Source organism: Thermobia domestica, chromosome 10, assembly GCF_964235325.1.
Source record: "Thermobia domestica chromosome 10, izTheDome1.hap1.1, whole genome shotgun sequence".
NCBI lineage: Eukaryota > Metazoa > Arthropoda > Insecta > Zygentoma > Lepismatidae > Thermobia > Thermobia domestica.
Genome location: NC_137463.1, coordinates 246,980,958 through 247,001,933, shown reverse-complemented (window position 1 = coordinate 247,001,933; position 20,976 = coordinate 246,980,958). Strand labels below are relative to the sequence as shown.

Sequence of the window (20,976 nt, the reverse complement as noted above, 5' to 3'; positions counted from 1 at the left end):
TTCGCAGACGTTCACCGCCCAATTAGCTTCCACGCATCTTCGAACCAGGAAGCTATATTTAGCTCCATTTGCCGTCGACATCCATAAAGCCAGCGACCGATCGGGTTGTTAACTTAAAAAAAAAAAAAAAAAAAAAACATACCTTGCCATGCTTTTCTATATACAACGTCCTTCATAGTTGCCATCTTCTGAAAATGAAAAGTACGAACACTACTTACATCTTTAATTTTGACATTGCGCGGTTACGCTCTGTAGGTTAAGGCAGACTGGTAATGAAACCTTTCAGTTTAACGTCCCACGATTATGCCCTTTAGGCTAAGGGAGATGGATGATTAAAGTAAGTGAATGCTCATAGAATAATTGGTGGAATAACGGAGTGGCAGGAAACCGGAGTACACCAAGAAAACCCAGGGACACGATGTTGTCCACCACAAACTTACTTGGACGGGGATCGAATCAGGGGCCTCACGTACCAGAGCTATCATGCTTCCTTTCTGCTGGAACATATTGCTTATTTATTTTTGCATTTGTATGCAAATATAATAATAATAATAATAATAATAATAATAATAATAATAATAATAATAATAATAATAATAATAATAATAATAATAATAAGTAGCAGATTGATTGTGTTTTTCTAACAGTGGCAACCGGAAGAGCTAATCTGACATAATCACTGCCTGGTTCCGTCCCAGCTTCCGCCAAGTGGATTTTGTAGTGGACAAACACCATGTGTATGGGTTTTCTCGGAATTCTGCCATTAACTAAAATCAAAATCTTCAAGAAAAAAGTTCAAAATTTCTCACGGAAAAACCCTGGGAAAAATTTAGTTTTTTAAAAAACAATTGTTTTTTCCCTCGAGTTTTTACATTTCTACTACGAATTAAGTAAAGCATAAAGTGGGCTGCAAAGTCTCATGTGAATGATACAATGCAGTGTGAGATGTAGAACCTACGGTAACTGCAAACATTGTTGAATCCTTAACTTGCAGTATATGTATAATGAAGACATACCGATACTTGCATGCAGGGGGCCGCGGTGACTCAATGGTAGAGCGTTCACCTCTGGTGCTTGGGGTCCCGGGTTCGATCCCAGCCCGCGCCAAGTGAACCTTGTGGTGGACAAACAGCGTGGGTTTCCTCGGGGTTCTCCCGTTTCCTCCCACTTTCTTCATTCCACCATTTCATTCATTACTCATCATCACCGTCTTCTTTGGCCTAACCGGCATAATCGTGGAACGTAAAACTCAAAGATTTCATTTATTTACTTGCATGCATTGTCTTATCAAATCTATCCGTCGACTTAACAGTGAAATATGATTATTCCAGACGTTATGCAAGATTTCTACATTATTCTCTGCATATCAGGAAAGAAGCTTTATCAACATTTTTTCTGTCAATTAGATTTCGAGGAGAGGCTTTTATAACTGGCCTGCACAAAGCTCAGACTTCACATCTTATGACTTACATATTTGGGAGGGACAAGACTTTATTTTTAAAATAACAGAAACCCTTGAAGCACTTTAAGAAATATTTAAATACGTAATCAGTAGAAATAATTAAACGAGTAATCAGTATGTACTCTTTCGAATGCTGGAGGAAACTGTTGCTTGCATTCTTCGCCTTAAAAAATTACAGAAGTATGAATGTCTGGAAGTCCACGCACTAGTGGATTCAGAAAAATCGTCTCCACGGGTTTATCGCCTCCTCGACGATTAATATAGGCTACAACGGTTTATCGTTGTACTATCATTGTCAATCTGTATTTGTCATTGTCAATCTGTACCTGTTTTTATGTAAAGGATCAGAGGCGTAATAGCTGAGCAGCTATGCGAAAAGGAAGATAAAAAAAAAAGAAATGTCTTGAGGTTGCTAGGTAGAAATAATAAATAGATATGTGTGAAGAAAGTAAGAAGTAAGTAACGATTATTGAAATGTAATGTGGTGAGACTTCTTTTGGAAATAAAAAAAAGGTAAAATCTAGTTATCCTCGAAAAGGATTGTGTTAATTTGCTAATATAGGCCTAATTATTCTTCTGATTACTAGTTATCCATACATATTGACTTGTCGTATTATGTTTATAAGTATAATGTCATTATATCTTTTTGGTGCAACGAAACCCGGGACCCTGTACAAATCTTGAAGTAAAGTAAAGATAGGGTCTTAATTTTTATAAAAAGGGACGTATGAATATTGAATGTACTTTTTTACGTAGTGGCAGAAAAATTATACGCCAGTCAACTATGACTAATATACACAGTGATGATATGTCCGTAATTGGTAATTCAGAAGAATCTATGTCTGAAACAGTAAATACTAAGCAGATCTTGGATATGATCCGACAATTAAGTCAATCCATGCAATCGAGGGATGATAACTTGATACAACAAATTAATGACGTTGCTGTGAAAGTTAATCAACAGATGTCTAACGATATTGCACTGAAAGTTGATGAAATTAAACAAAATACAAATCAACAAATACAGCAAATTTCTCAGGAAATTGATGAGAAATTAGATGAAAAATTCCAACAGTTTGCTGATAAATCGTCACAAGATATCAATACTTTGAAAAGATCTATAGAAGTTTTGGAATCCGCTATAACTCAACAAGCAACCCAAATGAAAGACACGACTTCTAAAATGAATAATCATAGTCTACAAATAGAAGTTTTGGAGTCTGTTACTACACAACAAGCGACTCAAATAAAGGACAATATATCTAAAATTCACAACCATAGTTGTTTGATACAGGATATGCAGGAGGAGTTGGAAGAACATGAAAAGAAAAACTTGAAGAAATTAAAGCGAATGCAGAATGATGATGAAGATGATTTAGATGATAGGCTATCAGAAGATGATTATGATTTGCTGGAAGAAAACTTGGGTGTCAAGGTTCAAAGGAAAAGATTCAAACGTCTTCGTAGAGTTGAGGATGAAGATTCCAAAGGTGAAGCAGAAGAAAACGAACAGCAGGAGAGAGACGCTCTTGCAGATCAGTTGTTTGAGGGATCAGATTATGAAGAAGAAAAAACTTCCGAGGCCGGACAGCATGCTGAAGCTGAGCAATATGATGATGAACATTCGAAAGGTGAATATTCAGATAAAGATGGCTTCATTGTGGATGATGAAGGCAGGCCTGAGAAAAGGCGGAAGAGAAGACCAATATTTACTGATGCTGCATTACAAGAGGCTCAGGACATCTTCGGTGTTGATTTCGATTATGATGAATTTGATAAATACGATGTTGAATATGAGGAAGATATGGAAGAAGATAAATATATGGATGATGAAGAAGGAGAAGAAGGTGAAAGAAGACGAAGAGCAAAGAAAGCAACACGCAAGAAACCTACAAAGAAATCTATATTTGAAATTTACGAGCCTAGTGAATTGAAACGTGGCCACTTCACAGATCTTGATAATGAGATAAGGAATACAGATACTCCTGAGTGTATGCAACTCCGTGATGTACCAGTTACTTCTTTCCCTGAAGGCTCGGATGAACCAGAAGAAGAAGCAGAATGGATTTACAAACAGGCATTCTGTAAGCCCACAGAAGAACTGAAGGACGTGTATTTACGCTTCCTTCTGTATTATTCTCACGAGATTCCTGGGATGCAACAGGCATGGAAACAGAAAGAGCGAGAACGGGTCAGAGAAAACAGGAAAAGGAAAAAGAAGAAGAAAAGGATAGGAAGCGAAGAAGAGGAAGAGGAGGTTGAAGAAGAGGAGCACGTGGAAGAGCCAGTGCATGACAATGAGACTGTGAAACAAGCGGTTCGAAGCGGACCCAATGCCATATGTAGGAAAGCTGGTCTTGATGGTTTAATGAAAAAGTTTGGTCTGAGTGCTGAGCAGTTCGCTGAAAATTTACATGATAATTATCAGCGACATGAAGTAGAGCAGTATCCTATCGAGCCATTAGAAGTTGCGCGACTACACCAGCAATAAATTTCCCACAGCGGAGGAGGTTTTCAGAGCAACGTAGTTCTTGGTCGTCACTCAGTTGTAGCGGGAACCTTTAGTGAGACAATGTGTTTGTGAAGTATTCTTTAAGGAATGTTTGATTGAATTTAAATGATGTTCGTTAATCCATCTTTATATGTACGCGTTTAAAGCAATGCTTGAACTTGATACCGTATGAAATGATTGTATAGTATATATGTTGTCTTAATTATTTTTTTTTTGTTGTTAATTTATTTTCCCATTGTAATGACTTTCAATGTTATGTTTATCTTCATTTATTTTATATGCTCAAGAGAGGGCAGATTGTATTCCGTTAAAATTCCTGATATCGATCGTGAATTGAAGTTCCTTTAATTTACTGCGTTATTTGCAAACTTTAGATAATTTAATTCTATTTTCGTAACCTCAATTACTAATGCACTAAATGGTGATCGCTAGTATGTTTGTATGCTATATTGCCTTCTGATTTTGTTAACCTTTAATATGATAATGATCTTTATTTGTAAACAATATCGATTGTACATGGATGTTTTCGCATATTGCAGGAAGGAATAGTTAACTAGTAAATTTGCAGAACCCTATTGAATAGATCCATCGACTTTTTATATATATATGGATATATGAATAATTGTAAATATAAAAGAATATAATATTGTAATATGGTATGAGAAGTAAATATTCGTGTCAATGTAACGTTATTTAATACGAGGTCTATTCTAAAAGTGAATGTTCTGTAATGATTAATCCAGGGTTCTTTCCTTCGTAGTAAAGCTACTGCGGAATTCCCGTCCATGGCGACATATACAACGGTTTATCGTTGTACTATCATTGTCAATCTGTATTTGTCATTGTCAATCTGTACCTGTTTTTATGTAAAGGATCAGAGGCGTAATAGCTGAGCAGCTATGCGAAAAGGAAGATAAAAAAAAAAAGAAATGTCTTGAGGTTGCTAGGTAGAAATAATAAATAGATATGTGTGAAGAAAGTAAGAAGTAAGTAACGATTATTGAAATGTAATGTGGTGAGACTTCTTTTGGAAATAAAAAAAAGGTAAAATCTAGTTATCCTCGAAAAGGATTGTGTTAATTTGCTAATATAGGCCTAATTATTCTTCTGATTACTAGTTATCCATACATATTGACTTGTCGTATTATGTTTATAAGTATAATGTCATTATAAGGCTTTAAATACGGAGTTTTACATAAAATCGGAATAAAATAGTGCAATATTTTATACGTAGGCTATATAAAAAAGTAACTTTTTTGGGATGTAACTGCTCCCACCATCCTGTCCGTGGATCCACCACTAAGTTCACGTTGGATTTTGAATTGAATTTCTCAATGTTTAGACTTGTGAATTATTAATAAATAATACTGTGTGCTAATAATGATGATAAAAAAGTTTTGACTTCGAAAATAGGCAATAAGTTTCCATACATCCTCCATAGATTCAGTAAGCTACTCTTGATAAATTATTGCAATTGCTGCATTTAAGAGTGTTATTGAAATCAGAAAATCCATCTTTGTTAAACTTGATAACTTCAAAAATAACATAAGAATAGTGTTTTTTTAAATGAAAGAAATATGATTGTGGTAATATAAATATTTTGCATCCTACCTGCAGAGACGGATCTAGGGGGATCTGTAAAAAACTAGGCAGTCAGAACCCAGACTATCATAAGTATATATCATGTTTACTACAAACTTCCCAAAATATAAATAATAGCTTAAATAGCTATAATAAAATTAAATAACAGCTTAATAATAATAGCAAATAATTTAAATCCGTGGGCCAATTCCTCCACTGCCTACCTGACATTGCAGTGTTAATTAATTATTATGGAAGATGGTTAAATCAAATATGTAGATTTACATGTAAGGTAAGGGAGGCGGATGATTAATGAAATAATTGATCAAATGAGAATGGAACCAGGGACTCATCACACCAGAGGTGAAGGCTTTACCATTGATCCATCATGTCTCCATAAGCAAAAAAAAAAAGTGTAAATACATGGTATTAGGTATACACGCAAGAATATCACGGTGAAATTAAAATACCGCTATTTTTACAGTAATTATGTGATATCTTAAAATAGATAGAAGATAACTGAAAAGTGGAACAATAGCTCGCTAGACAACATTATTTTACATGAGATACCGTTATCACGACTCACTTATCTACTTTCGATTTCCAGCCATTTAGAAAATCGGCAATTTTTTTTTCGTGTTCTTAAATGGCTACAAACGGAAAGCAACTAGGTGACTCGTGAAAACGGTACTTCACGCAAAATGATATTGTCTAGCGAGCTCTTGTTCCATATTTCTATTATCTCTTATATATTTAAAGATATCACATAATTACTGCAAAATCAGCGGTATTTTAATTTCGCAGTGAATAGACCTCTTAAATGCTATTGTTGTCATTATTATTTAAAACCTCGGCAATATGAACATGTGTGCTTGAAACCCCTTCCCCGTGATTCAGTTCTGTGTACGCCACAGAGAGTTACGTTAATGTATTTTCAATGATACATTTTTAAAGTTTAAAACTACCTACTACTGGTCAAGGTATGTCCCGAATTGATCTAATAAAGAATCTGGTTGTCTCCCTTAGCATAACAGTCCTGCAAAAATTAACAGCAGTGGCAACCTTACAAAATAACCCTAGAACTTATTTCAAGTAGTACAGTAAGGTTTTCCCCAATCACAAGAAGAACACATGCGCTGTATCTTGGTATGCACACAAACACAAACTAACGAATTATTTACGGTGTCGGGGAGAGCCGTTTGCGTGTATGACACATCCATCATGAATAATTCTTGCAGTGAATCACGAGAGAGCATTTGTGTAAACAGTCATTCCAAAATAGAATGGAAACAATGTAAACATTTCCTACTCTTTAATAAGCAAACTTTAACAATCTTATGCTTCCTTCTTTCTCTCTTAACAAGAGGCAACAAAACGGAATGAGTCAATTCCTTTGTTTTAACTTCATCCCTTTTGTTTGTGATTTCTTTGTATTAAATCTACAGTCCAAAGTAAGTGTTTATACAACGTAGAACATGAACCAAAAAAATCCATGTAAACGAATAGTTAGCGCGCGTGCCTATATGATGCACAGGTTACTATTCCGATTTCCTGTACGAACATACATTTTAGTCGTATCTCACTATGCTGAGACCTCAATAGTGGGGTATTTCCAGTTTTCTCCGGAGGGTGGAAGGAAGACTCTTCAACATATATTTTAACTAGAGTTTCATATTTAAGGTTAATTCACGCATAGTATGCTTTTTCCATGACGTGCCCCTTTCATGCCGTGGCTCACAAAGTTTCTTTTTCAGACTTTGACATTCAAAATGCATTGGGTTGTCTTCTTTTATTTCCTACATGACGTGCAGTTCCCCTACCATACCCTGATAGTGCTGCCTTGCAGAGAAACCATTTCGTTCGCGACTCGACAGTCGTGATCCTTCAGCTTTCCTCAGAAGAGTCGAAGCGACACACGAAGTTGACCATAACCGTTGCTTCGGCTTTCCTTGAGAGTACTAGAAGCGACACGAAGTTGACCAGTACCATAGTTTCGTCTTTTCTTGGAGTACTCGAAGCGACACGAAGTTTACCAGAACCGTTGCCTGGGCTTTTCCCAGAGTACTCGAAGCGACACGAAGTTGACCAGAATCGTTGCTTCGGCTTTCCTCGGAGTACTCAAAGCAACACAAAGTTGAGCAGAACCGTTGCTTCGGCTTTCCTCGGAGTACTCGAAGCGACACGAAGTTGACCAGAACCGTTGCTTCAGATTTTCTCGGAGTACTCGAAGCAACACGAAGTTGACCAGAACCAAGGAAAATGGTGTAGAAAGCAATTGTAGCACGGCACGTCACGGCATGGTATGTATGAATGTTCGCTGTCGTGGCACGGACGTGCACGGTCCCCTATGTGAATCAGCCTTGACAGAGCATTCTGAATCTTTCCGCATTGGATTATAGCACAACAACTGACTACAATGTAATACTCATCGTATTTATCACGCAGTATGTCTCTTTTTAGTTCAAGATCGAAGTTTATCTTCATTCATGTATGTTAGACATTACCATAACATAATATATACAGACATAAGGATAAAAGTGGTTGTTTCAATATTTTTCACACAGTAACAGGACATATATCCACTGTGAAGAGACTTTTTGAACTCAGTGTATATTACCATATAATTGATTGAAACGTACCCAAACTCACGGAAAAATTTAGCCTTGCAGCCCCAAGATGACGCCCTTGGGCAATAGAGAAACAATTTGAAATGCAGAAAACTGAATTTTTGTCCAGATATAACAGGAAAAGACAAATGGGGTGGGTGGGTTAATATATCAACCAATTGCAAAATAATAATAATAATAATAATAATAATAATAATAATAATAATAATAATAATAATAATAATAATAAAATAGTGGATAGTATTAGTTTAATTCAACTAAATGCATAGATGGTGTGATGCAATTTTATCTTAAGCAGCATATCTACAGCTATTATAGAACAAGTTCTCTTATTAATTCTCTTCTGAAGAAGATTAAATAATGTAATATATTTATTTTTACATGCTTTGTTCATTAATAGTAGTACTTACGGGAATTGATCGTACTTTTGTGCCCTTGGGTCCCTGGCTCAGGGTCCATGATACAGGGGTATACAAGACCACCACACTCTAAAATTTGGCAATAGGTACATTGGTCCATCCCAGGAGGGGTGTATAGAATCTGAATATGTACCCAGTGGTGCTATTCTAATTTTTAACAACCGGTTCTCTCTCTCTCTCTCTTTATATATATATATATATATATATATATATATATATATATATATATATATATATATATATATATATATATATATATATATATATATATATATAATATGAGAGAGAGATAGTAGATGGATAGATAGGTATAATTCACTTAGATCTTCATCCAGCAATGGATCCACGATTCTTGATAATCGTGTTTCAAATGTAAATACCCTCACCGTTTCACTCATATGATCCCAGTTCTTATTTCATGATATCTGAGTATCATTCTTGATATCTTATACATGCTCGCGCGCGCGTGTGTGTGTTTATATCTGGCTGAATGCATCACTGTATGTTTATTGGTCCATCTCGTTCCCTTGTACGGTATGGGTATAAAATTATCAAAAAAATTCAAAAGTTTAAAATTTTTGACCTAATGTATCTCTTTTGATGAGGTTTTAGCCACTTATGGATACGTATAGGGCCCATCATTTTTCGTAGCGTAGAGGTACATTAATGTGTCCGTCTACAATTTCTGGAGGTAATGTATGGGCCCACTCTTAAATTCTGGAAATTGGCAAATTCTAATATTTGATATTGTAACGTAGTACCATAGTATGTGCCTTGATAAATTCGGGTGATTCATATCGTTAATTTTCATAGATTAAAAAAAAATGCCAAAATATAAATTTAGAAAGTCTTTCTTTCATCTTCAAAATATGTAGTTCGCTGATTGCAGGCAACTACAAATATCCTCCTGTACCGGGGCCCGAATAAACTTGTTACGGTACTGACTTCAAGACATATCTAATACCTACAAGATTTCTGTTATACAAATGAATGCTTGACTAATTTTAACATCATTGGATTTTTATAATAGTAATAATACTGGTGTTTTCTGGGTTCCACGTTAAGCTTATATAGAATTGACGCTGAAAAGGAAATTTGAACTTCAACAAAACAAGTAGTAATGAGGTTCTCTGAATGAGGTTCTCTTTTGTCCATTTCTTCCACATATATATTACTCTCGTGACGACATGCCTTTACACGTAGTAATTTTGCTCTACAAGAAGCCACCTTCCAGTAGACCTTCTCGCGATGGGTGTCTCATAAAGAACACAACTTTTGAAATGCCCGTCATTTCTATTCTAGTAAGTTGGCAGCACTGAACGTTGAGCGTTACCAAGGATGTTGTAAATAGAGGATCTGCCCATATGTATCTTCATCCTATTAAATCGATGAAGCCAAAAAACAACAGAGCATAGACACGTCTCATTGGCTACTTTCGTTTCCGCCATGATTGTTGGCTCAAAATATTGGGATCCTATTGGGCGGAGTGGGCAGAGTAGGGGTGGTGAAACTGTGACGTATGGCTTCAAGATTTTGTTGTAAGGGCAGATCCTCTATTTTATAAGATCCTTGAACGTTACGAAATTTTCATCTGTTGCTTTGTAGTTATAATAGTCACGGACAGGCAAATAGCGCATGAATGTCATCTCTTTTCTGAACGGGTAAGAAAGAAACACTTGACGTCAGTAATAGCATGTTGTCATAGTGAAAACATATTACAAATGAGTGAATGTTGTGCAGACATTGTTTGCAAACTGCGTGGAATGTTTGGTCAGCGTAATGCACTGATTGCTAAATTTGAGAAAACCGGTTCATTTATTGACATTAAACCCTCGAGGCATCCTCGTTTTAGTCGTTCTGGTTCTCTGCGGAAAACATCGCCATCGTGATTAATAATATTGCAGTAAGTTTGTCCAAAAAACTTGACGATAAATGTGCCGTTCGGCGCTCCATGACTACTAACCACAAAAGACAATACATTGAAAATCGTGTAACGCTCAGTGCTGCCAACTTACTAGAACAGAAGTGGCGGGCATTTCAAAAGCTGCGTTCCTTATGGGGCAGCCTTTACTATGCATACTGATCTGACGGCACTATTGAGCCCACGAATACGCCATTAGGCTGAAATTATAGTCATACCCTGTTGTACAAATAATGTGAGTTTGGACGCATTTGGTGTAGTTTCTTCCTAGTGATGCAAGTTTCAAAAACTGCAGTGTAAAATAGTTTCAGATTCTAGATCCTTAACGTCAAAAGAAGTGGATTCTAGGGTTTTGCGCCTCCTTAAACCTTGTGCCCCTGGTGCCCGCCCAGTTTGTCAGCTTCTAGTTACGACTTTGAAAAGATAATGATGGTCTTGATTGAATTAGCACAGCAATAGGATTGTATGCGAGAATTTGTTTCCATTTCAATGAACTTACGGTTTTTCTGTTCTAGAGTTATTTACCTAATTTATTACAAACACAGTGTACTATATTTAAAACATAATATAACTATTACTTGCTTTTACACCATTGAAGTTCCCATACCATTATGTAAATAGTAAAGCGTTTAAGTAGACATTTACCTGTAACGCCTTGCCGTCCTTGCGTAGCTGTTCCTGGAAAGACTCCAACTCCTCGATTTTGTTCTTCAGCTGTTGTATGAGTTGCTTCTGGTGGGTGTCCAAGTCGCTCATATTTCTTTGCTGCTCTGTCCAGGAGACAACACACATATCACTGGAATACTTACATCATAGATACATAAAACACGCAACATGTCAAGAAACTGTCAAAATGTCAAGAATCTCAGTCAGAATCTCAGAATTAATTCTCTCAGAATCTCAGAATCTCAGAATCTGAATCTCAGAATCTCAGTCAGAATCTCAGAATCTCAGAATTACTTCTCAGAATCTCAGAATCTCAGAATTCAGAATCTCAGAATCTCAGAATCTGAGAATCTCAGAATCTCAGAATCTCAGTCAGAATCTCAGAATCTCAGAATCTCAGAATCTCAGAATCTCAGAATCTCAGAATCTCAGAATTACTTCTCAGAATCTCAGAATCTCAGAATTCAGAATCTCAGAATCTCAGAATCTGAGAATCTCAGAATCTCAGAATCTCAGTCAGAATCTCAGAATCTCAGAATCTCAGAATCTCAGAATCTCAGTCAGAATCTCAGAATCTAATAATCTCAGAATCTCAGTCAGAATCTCAGAATTAAGTAATTAAATAAAATGAAATGTCAAAATGTCAAGAATTTCAAAATGTCAAGAAACTGAAAATTACTTAATTCTGAGGCATTTCGTTTTATCGCGCATTGCGAAAAACTTGTGCCTCTAGTTATTTCGTTAATTTCGTGAAAGATATATATAGTGTATCAATGGTAAGTCTACGGCTACTCAATGCGTTCGCAACGCGTTTTTATGGCTCATGTGTACACTTGGAATACGCTGGCCATGTATTTAAATGTGGCTTGTTAATCAAATGCGCTGCGAACGCGAAAGCAATAAAAACGCGGACAAAACGTCGGCTCGAGCGTATTTGGTGCGTTTCGGAACAATAGACTACCTACTGTTTCGGAATCAGTAAACTATGTGTAAAGAAAGGGGAAAAAAGGAAAGACGTGTTGCCAGGCAAGGAAATTTTGCAAGAAACAGCTGCTCGGAAGATGCTTTGCGCAGAGTATTAGAACTCTGCTATTATAAAGTATGTGCGTGTATAACAAAAGAAAATTCAGAAAAATGCAAGGAAATTTCGAAAAATTAGCTAATCACAGAAAAATCTATGTAACACAATAGGGTTACATAGAAAAAAAAAACTGGAATCCCTCACTGACTCACCTCACAGTATGATTTATAACTCTGGCGAAAGTAACATTACCGAATAGCCACCTAGTTACGTTCGCTGCGGGGGGTAACGCATCGGAAACGCATCCTCGTCTAGACAGCCTTTGGGACCTCTCTTCTGAGCACAGATACGAAAACATAGAAAGAAACACAAGTTATTGGAAATTGCTTGCTTTCAATCCAAAATGATGGAATTTTTCCAATCGCACCAGCGGTTTGGGTTCAATACTGGTAAGATGTTCTACTCGTATGTTAAATGAAAATGCAACACCTCCAGTTCAGCAGACTACTCAAAGGAATGTAAAGACATACAAAGCATTACAAGAAGAAGGTGCACATTGTGCTTTGTGGGGACCTAGAACACTTGAAATAAGTTTTCCTAACCATTTGGCTTAACAGCCCTTTTTGTGGACCTGAACCGCTCCAACGTCATCTCTTAGCGACCGGCTGAACTATGTCTACCCTAGTGACCAACACGCGGTCAGCGCGATGCGTCGCCCTCTCTTTGACAGGCGTATCAAGAGCTTCCTAGACCGAGTGGCTATCACGTCTTTTATTCACATGACTCCCCAGTTTGCCTCACGACGGAAGCCAAAAATTAGGAAGTACCGACCGAGAATCGAACTAGAGCCCACACGGACGTGAGTCTACACCACACCACATGACTACAGTGTCCCCAAAATAAGTTTCCCTGCAATTGTTGTATTGTTTGTATGATGAAGGTCCCAAGGGAACAGCCTGTTTGACCGGCAATGTTACTTTCCCATTTAAAATAAGGAGCCTTTTCTGTGTGGAGCCGAAACAGATGAACGGAGTTGGCCTATGGCCCTAAATTTGAGACGCTTAGGATAAGGGCAAGTAAAAATGATAGACTCTATTTCAGAACTTTATTGTGTAAAATCTGATAAGCATATGTTATTTTGAGACAAGCGATTCGAAAGGACAGTGTTTCCACTTTGTACCGCTAAGAGTCAGCAGATAGCATGATATGAATTGTTAGATATAGATAGATGTAGATATGGTTAAGAAAAATGTTATATCAGTCTATAGACGTAATATAGGAGAGAAGAAAGGAAATTACGGACACGAGAGAGTTTCGGTGGCCATCTTGAAACCTCATATATTGGATTTGGGTCAAAAATCATCTTTAGAAATGGGAATCATATGGTGTGATACCATTTTCTGATAGCTCATAATCTTAGAAAGACACCAACTTAATTATTTTCGCTCAATCATCGTTTATAACACAATATTACACTGTTTTTCTTTTTACCATCGTTATGAAAAGTTCCTGCCTCAATGCAAGAGTGAAGGCACAGGAATAAAATTCAAAACAGTGTACAAACTATGAAATCAAAAACTATGCGTCCGACATGAGAGGCTTGACGAACACAGCAGGACACATAAAAACCTTGACGGACATTTGTGATTATACCGTGTTTTGATAAAAATACATTGAAAACAGAAGTCCTGTTTATAGTATTATAACGAAACAAAAGTCATTACAAAGACGATCTAATTTCTTTATGACTAAAGATAGACAAAAAACAAGAAGCAGTGTCGCGTGTACATCCCATGAGAGAGATTCTTACGGCGTGATATTCTCTCAATTAATACTGAAACCGGAAGTGGTAGTATATTTCTACCACTTCTGATTTTAGGAGACAGGCTAAGGTCGAGATGGAACATTTTCTTGGAACGCTTAATTGGTTGCACATAACAGCTTCTCGCTTTCTATTACCGTTTTGATAGTCTACAGTGGTCAAAGTTAAAAACGGAAGTAGTCAATTTCTTCCATTTCCGGTTTTAATAGCGTATTAAGAGAGGAAATTATACCTATTCTTAGAACGCTAAATCGATTCCGGAAAAAAGGATTCTCGCTATTTCTTATCATGTTTGCTCTATTAAGATCAATATTGAAACCGGACGTTGTAGTAGATTTCTATAACTTCCGGTTTTATTTAAGAGCTAAAATTGGAGATAAAATGTATTCTTGGAATGCTTAATCGACTGCAGAAAGCAGCTTCACGCTATCTATTACTGTCTCTGATCTACAGTGCTCAAGGTAAGAATCGAAAATGGTTGATTAGTACACTTCCAGTGGATAAAACACCTCCGTCAATGAATTCAAATCCTAAGTGTTGACCGTGTATACCCTGGTCAAAATTAGTAATAATCCATGAAGTAGTTCTTTAGATTTTCTTATTTCCTGGATGGACAAGCATGGACAAGCACATACATTCACACAAGTACGAACAGGATCAGTGGCGTACCACACTTTTGCGCCCCCCCCCCTGCAAAGTATAGAGAAGAGGCCCTAGTTGTAAAGCCGATAGAAGTAAGGTTGAAGTTCTACTTCTTTATTCATCGCAAGACTTCGGGGACCCCTATACCTCGGGGTCCCCCCGCACTGCAGGGTCCGTTTGGTAGGAATCTTATTTCATATTTTAACACGTGATACTAATGAATATTTCACAAGTAATGGCAACTTTCCTATTGCTCTATTTACTTTTTCTCCCTGAAAAGTGGAGAAAAATTATAAAGACCAAATGGAAATTTTGTTTTTAATTCAACTAGTATTCAATAAAAGTCGTTTTATTTACCTCTTTTGGTTCTTTGAGCCGAAAAATATATACAATAGCTGATTCTCTTTGTTAAATTTTGCTTTCCTAATGATTTCTAATAATAAAATTTCTCATAGTTGTATGATTAGCGAGCGCACCTTTGGTCTGGGAGTCCTGGGTTCGATTGGACTTCATGTGGTTGGGATCCCGCGTTAGGTTGTAGTTCTACGTTTCATACAGCCTTGTTGTTGAGAGGGACGCAAAACTGCAAAACTAAATAACCAATCAATCTAATAATTACGCTCTGTTTGGAAACTATTAAGGTTTTCTTAATGTTTTTAACCTGAGAAATCCAAAGATGTAGTTTGTTTTGCCCTGTTGCATACAGTTTTCTTAAAATATAGGGGAGAGGAAAATAGCCGTATATATGTATATTTCGGAAGAAGTACTGATTATAATTACAAATATGAAAAGATACTTTCTATGCCATATCCTTCTGATTATCCTTGAATTTGTAATAAAAGACGTGCAGTTACTTATTCTGCTAACATTGAAAAAATATGTACTCTATCTGGTAGCACTGAATGATATTACAACGCGATACACGTTGGGAACGCAATAACAGCGCTGTGTAAGCTGTGATTGCGAGAACTATCATGCCGAGGAATGGGGGCTTTTCATTGATTCCAACAAAAGAAGTTTGAACGGTCTGCTTCTTCCCAACAGCAACCAACAATCCTCTCTATACCCATTATTCATTCTGTGCATTTAAAGGAGACATACGAAAATGTTTTAAAATAAATAAAATACGAGGATCATCAGTGGTTATTGTGCGGCGATCTAAAGGTGATATGTATGCTTCTTTGACAGCAGTAAGGGTACACCAAATATCCATGCCACATTCTGCGAATGGAACAGCACAGAACGCGATAAACACTTGACTCAAATTGACTGGCATGTCAGGGAAAGCCCCAATATAGGAAGTAAAAACGTGAAAAACATCTGCCTCGTAGACCCTTCAAAAGTCATATTATCACCTTGCATATTAAATTGCGCCTAATGAAACAATTTGTCAAAGGTCTGAATAAAGATGGGCAGTGCTTCCAGTGTCTAGTGACACAATTCCCAGAACTTTCAAGAGCTAAGTTAAAAGAAGGAATATTCATTGGTCCTCAGATCAGAAAGTCTCAGATCAGTCAGACTTTGAATATTGTATGACAAGTGTTGAAAAGGAAGCATGAAGTGCATTCAAGGACGTGTGTCATAGTTTTCTCGGGAACAACAGAGACGAATATTACAAGTATTGTGTCTAATATGTTTAAAATATTAGGGTACAAATGGGGTCTTAAGATTTATTTTCTGTATTCACATTTAGACTGCTTTCCTTCTAACTTCGGTGATTAAAGTGAAGAACATTATGAAATATTTCACCAGGACATCAAAGCAATTGAATTCCACTATCACGGACGTTGGAGAACAACAATGTTGGCGGATTATTGTTGGACGTTGGTACGTGAAGATTCAAGAACTACTCACAAAAGGAAGTTTAGTTTTAGGAGCTTCCAAGTGAAAAGGCAGAGACAAAAATGAGGTAAGTTGTTTATCAATCACCTTCAGCGACGTAAATACGCTAGTTATAGCATGGGGCAAGAACGCGCCTTAGCGCCCTCCTCACCAACTAAACCAAAACGCTCTCCCAAATATTTGCCCAATTTGGGCCCTCTCAATCTGGCACCCGGTGCACAAGCCCCGTTTGGCCCCGTAGTTACGTCACTAATGATCTTAATTATTTAGAACATCGATGTTCAGATTAGTTCTGACGCAAAATAAGTTCCTTTGTTAGAAATATATAGTCATAATGTTACTCTATATTAGCAGCGTTGATTTGTAAATAGCACAATTTACGCAGTCATGTTTTCCGATTTGTAAAAAAAAAAAAAAAAAAAAAAAAAAAAAAAACACTGACGTGATAGGTGAAAACTAATTTCATTTTCGTAATTAGCAACCTCAAATTATATAAAATCAAGTGTCAAGTCAAAAACAGCTTTCAGAAAGTTTCATTTTGTCTAGCAGCGTTATTGTAAAAACCGTCGGAAAGTTGCCCCTCTGTGTTAGACAACACCGCTGCAACTAAAAGCTGTGCGGGTTTCATAACAGAAAGGCTTTAAAAGGGAAAAAAATCTACGTGTACTTTTCCAGTTGCTGTGGCGACAATTGCTAGCTGCGACAATTATGATTAACAAACAAGTGGTTTATCTTGATCTGAAGGCTTCTGTAACAATTACGATCAACTGAAAGTGTCAAAATATTTGTTATTGACATTCCATATTTTTAAAAAAATATTTCCATTTAGACATACCAAGACTAATGATAAAATACCGATTTTTTGCTCAACTTTTCTAGCTTTGAGTTTGGTAAAATGATCATAAAAACGAGGTGATAGGCAACTATCTTGTTGTGTCTAAAATCAGTGTTGATTTTCACTTCGTGAATTATTTATTAACCAAACTACTTGGCGTATTAGCATTTTGTGGGCTTAGGCCGCTCCAACGCCATCTGTTAGCGACTGGCTGAACTACGTCCAACCTAGTGACGAACGCGCGCGTCGCCCTGTGTCTAAGAGGCGTATCTGAATCTTTCTAGACCTAGTGACCGTCACGTCTTTTATTCACGTGACTCCCCAGTTTGCTTCATGACGCTGGGTGGATGCCGAAAATTGAGAAGTGAGTATCAGTCATGAACACGGGCGTAGTTAGCGGAGGATTCGAGGGCGGCGCATTCTCCCAGATTTTGGTCAAATTTATTTAAAGAAACTAAGACAGTCATGAGTTTAGTAAACTTCTTATATACCGTAGATGCGGGCTACTTGGACCCAATTTTACAACAAATTCGTTCTTTCGGCCTATTTTCATCCACGAAAACTTGAAAGTTATTGTCATAACCCATATTAAGTGGAACTACAGGCTTTATTGCACATATCGAGGACAGTTTTAGTTACATATATTGAAAACAAAGCACAGGCGATTATTGTAAAAAATGGGTCCAAGTAAGACTCGCCTTCGGGCTACTTGAACCCACTCCCATATTTTCCTACAGAAAACCATTGAAATCTGCTCTGAGACTAAGTACGACGTAGGTGTTCCAAGAACAACACTTTTTATTTACTGCAAACCACAAAGAGAACATGTTAAGAGGTACTATCAAATATAATGATTGTAATAGCTGATTACGTTTTCTTCTGCAGCTGCACGAGCCATATCTATATTTGCAGCGAATCTAGTCGTTGACTGGAGGTGCATTTTCTGAAATAACTTCACTCAATCTCGACTGGGAAGATTGTCTTAGAAAGCAATGACAGTTCTCCCATGCATGGCAAAATAGGACTTCACAATAAATCTGAAATCAAGTTAACGAGGAATCCGAAATCACAAACTTATCAAGATGACTAGCGAAGGCTAATTCTTCTTCTTCAGTGAACACTTTCAGATGGCCCGGATTCTGTCTTGACCTATTCTTTAATCTTCTTTCTATGGTGGAACGACTTATCTTGAAGTGAGCTTCTGTTTCTTTTCGCGACATTTTCCCCGAGTGAATTGCTGGTAACCATCTTCAAGCTGTTATGAAAAATCAGCATATTTTCGACCTGCAGGCAATCTTTTATATTGATTTACCATTTTGTACCGGTATCCTTAAGGAAACAATGAAAAGTCCTTACTTGTGTGACACGTGACAACAGACCTTTATTTTTCATTGATAAAGATAACAAAGGATGGGGTGGGATAAAGATAACAAAAAATGTGGGACAAAATATCCATGTTTTCCAGGTCATATGTACACACTTTATATACTGTATAATGCAATTACGCACATATCTTATTGTATATGAGAAAGTTTACCATGTCAGTTTCATTAACCTATATGTAACTACTTCTGTGTTTACTTAGCATTGGTTCCACTTCCTTGCAAATAGTGTCCACACATAAAAGTTTGGCGCTCAATAAATACACTCTTTTCGTCAACGACCTTTCTCACCAATGCTGCTCAATCGTAGTCTACCACAGAACTAGTTTCAATGTGTGTACGCCTGCATTATGATCCCATCTAATGGATCTAACTCTGAACTCACTCATTATTGCATTGCATATGTGACTTTAAACGAGTTTTTGGTATGGGTCCAAGTAGCCCCTTAAGGGTCCAAGTAGCCCGCAATTACGGTACTATATAACTTTTTTGGAAAGAGGATTTTGATTTTGATTCATCCGACCCCCCCCCCCAGATTTAAAAAAACTATTGACGCCAGTGCCACAAATAGAACCCTGGATCACGCAGAATTTAGTCTAAATCTTTAGCGACTAGATTACGGTGTCCTCTGACTTATTTATTAGGATCTTGTAGTATTATGTTGCTAGTTTGTGCATTCTTCCATCCGTCCGTCCGTTACTTCACACGATGACTCTTGAACGAGAACAAACTTTTTAAAAATTCTTCCTTGACAATAAATAGCTAGATCGATTATCACGGCCAAATTCGTTAATGGAGTGAGCCTATTAACATTTTTAAGGGTGATGTTGATTTTATTCCGTTCGTTACTTCACACAATAATTTTAAAACGAAATCTAATTATTGATTTTTTTGCAATAAATAGCTATAAAGGAATTATCTAGATCGTTTTCCTTAATAGTGTGTTTTCGTTAACGTATTCATTGGTAACGGTGACTTTAATGGTAGATATCCATATCCCATTTTCTACTGTTAAATAAAAATAATAAAGTTACAGAACGCGCTGTTAGATGACAACCAACATCTGTCTTGAGCACTTAAGGCTTAGCGCGTTCTCAAGTCAGAAACAATGTGTTTCGGAAGCATCAAAGGTTATAGCGTCAGTGAATTTAGTTTCCGAATAAAGCAATTATAGTGTTCGCATAAAATGTTAAATAATTCAATTATATCAATTTCAAACGTTCACTTTGTTTCTCGTATCTGCCCAGGCCCGAAACCCAAAATTAATTAAAACAGAAACTTTTTTTTAGGAAAATAGCAATAATATACTACAGGGTGTCCAATATACAATGCAACCCGGAGTTTGGGATAGTAGAGCTTTTGAACTTGAAGCGATACACAAATAATGGTTATGCCAATATGAAGCCTTGTTCATGCATATATTTTTGAACTAGGAAGCAACGATTGAAGTACACTAGGAACCACAGAGTGTTGACAGATCTAACTGAATGTTTTTTTTTTTTTTTTTTTGGCAAAACATGTAAATTGACTCAACTCATACGTATGGATGTTCTGTCGTTAATTTTTAGTTTGTTTAGTTGGAGCATCTTGGAAACTATGGGGAAGAAAAAATAATTTTTCATTTCAATCGATAACTAATCGGATGAGGCCTCTGTAAAGAGGAACTAGGGAAATCGTATTTTGCATAAATTAACACTCTGAATTGGCAATTCTGCTGATGTTTCAGTGCATCAAATGGTGTGTTAAGGATCTGTCTAGTCTACATTATGCAATTCCTGAAAACAATGAAAACGAAACTTTGAAATTATCATGATAAAACTTTTACTTACATGCACCCGGCAACACTGCCATTATCACGAAATTAGTTATCAGCTCTACAACAGATGCTGGAAGTGCTCTCTGTTTTGATTCAAACACTGGTTCACACGTTTCACCATCTGGCACTACGTTTGGCAGCAACTTTACGAACAGTAGAAGTGTTAATGTTCTCAATGGCACTGTGGATGTTCGTCTCCAGGTCTTGTACAGTTCGAGAATTGTTCTTGTGTACCTCTTGCTTTATATAGTCCCATAGAAATGAATAGCAGTGTTGCCGGGTGAATGTAAGTAAAAGTTTTGTCATGATAATTTCAAAGTTTCTTTTTCGTTGTTTTCAGGAATTGCATAATGTAGACATGTCCTTAACACACCTTTTGATGCACTGAAACATCATCAGGGTTGCCAATTCAGAGTGTTAATTTACGA

At 36.8% G+C, this 20,976-nt stretch overlaps 1 protein-coding gene across 1 annotated transcript in view; it reads right to left on the bottom strand.

Moving 5' to 3' along the window:
- The window catches only part of LOC145663147 (uncharacterized), a 217,869-nt gene that overhangs the window by 30,689 nt on the left and 166,204 nt on the right, over positions 1-20,976 (bottom strand). The window contains exon 10 of the mRNA XM_081729469.1: positions 11,168-11,292. Coding sequence (XP_081585595.1) covers positions 11,168-11,292 — 125 coding nt within the window. The remainder of the gene's footprint in view (positions 1-11,167; positions 11,293-20,976) is intronic.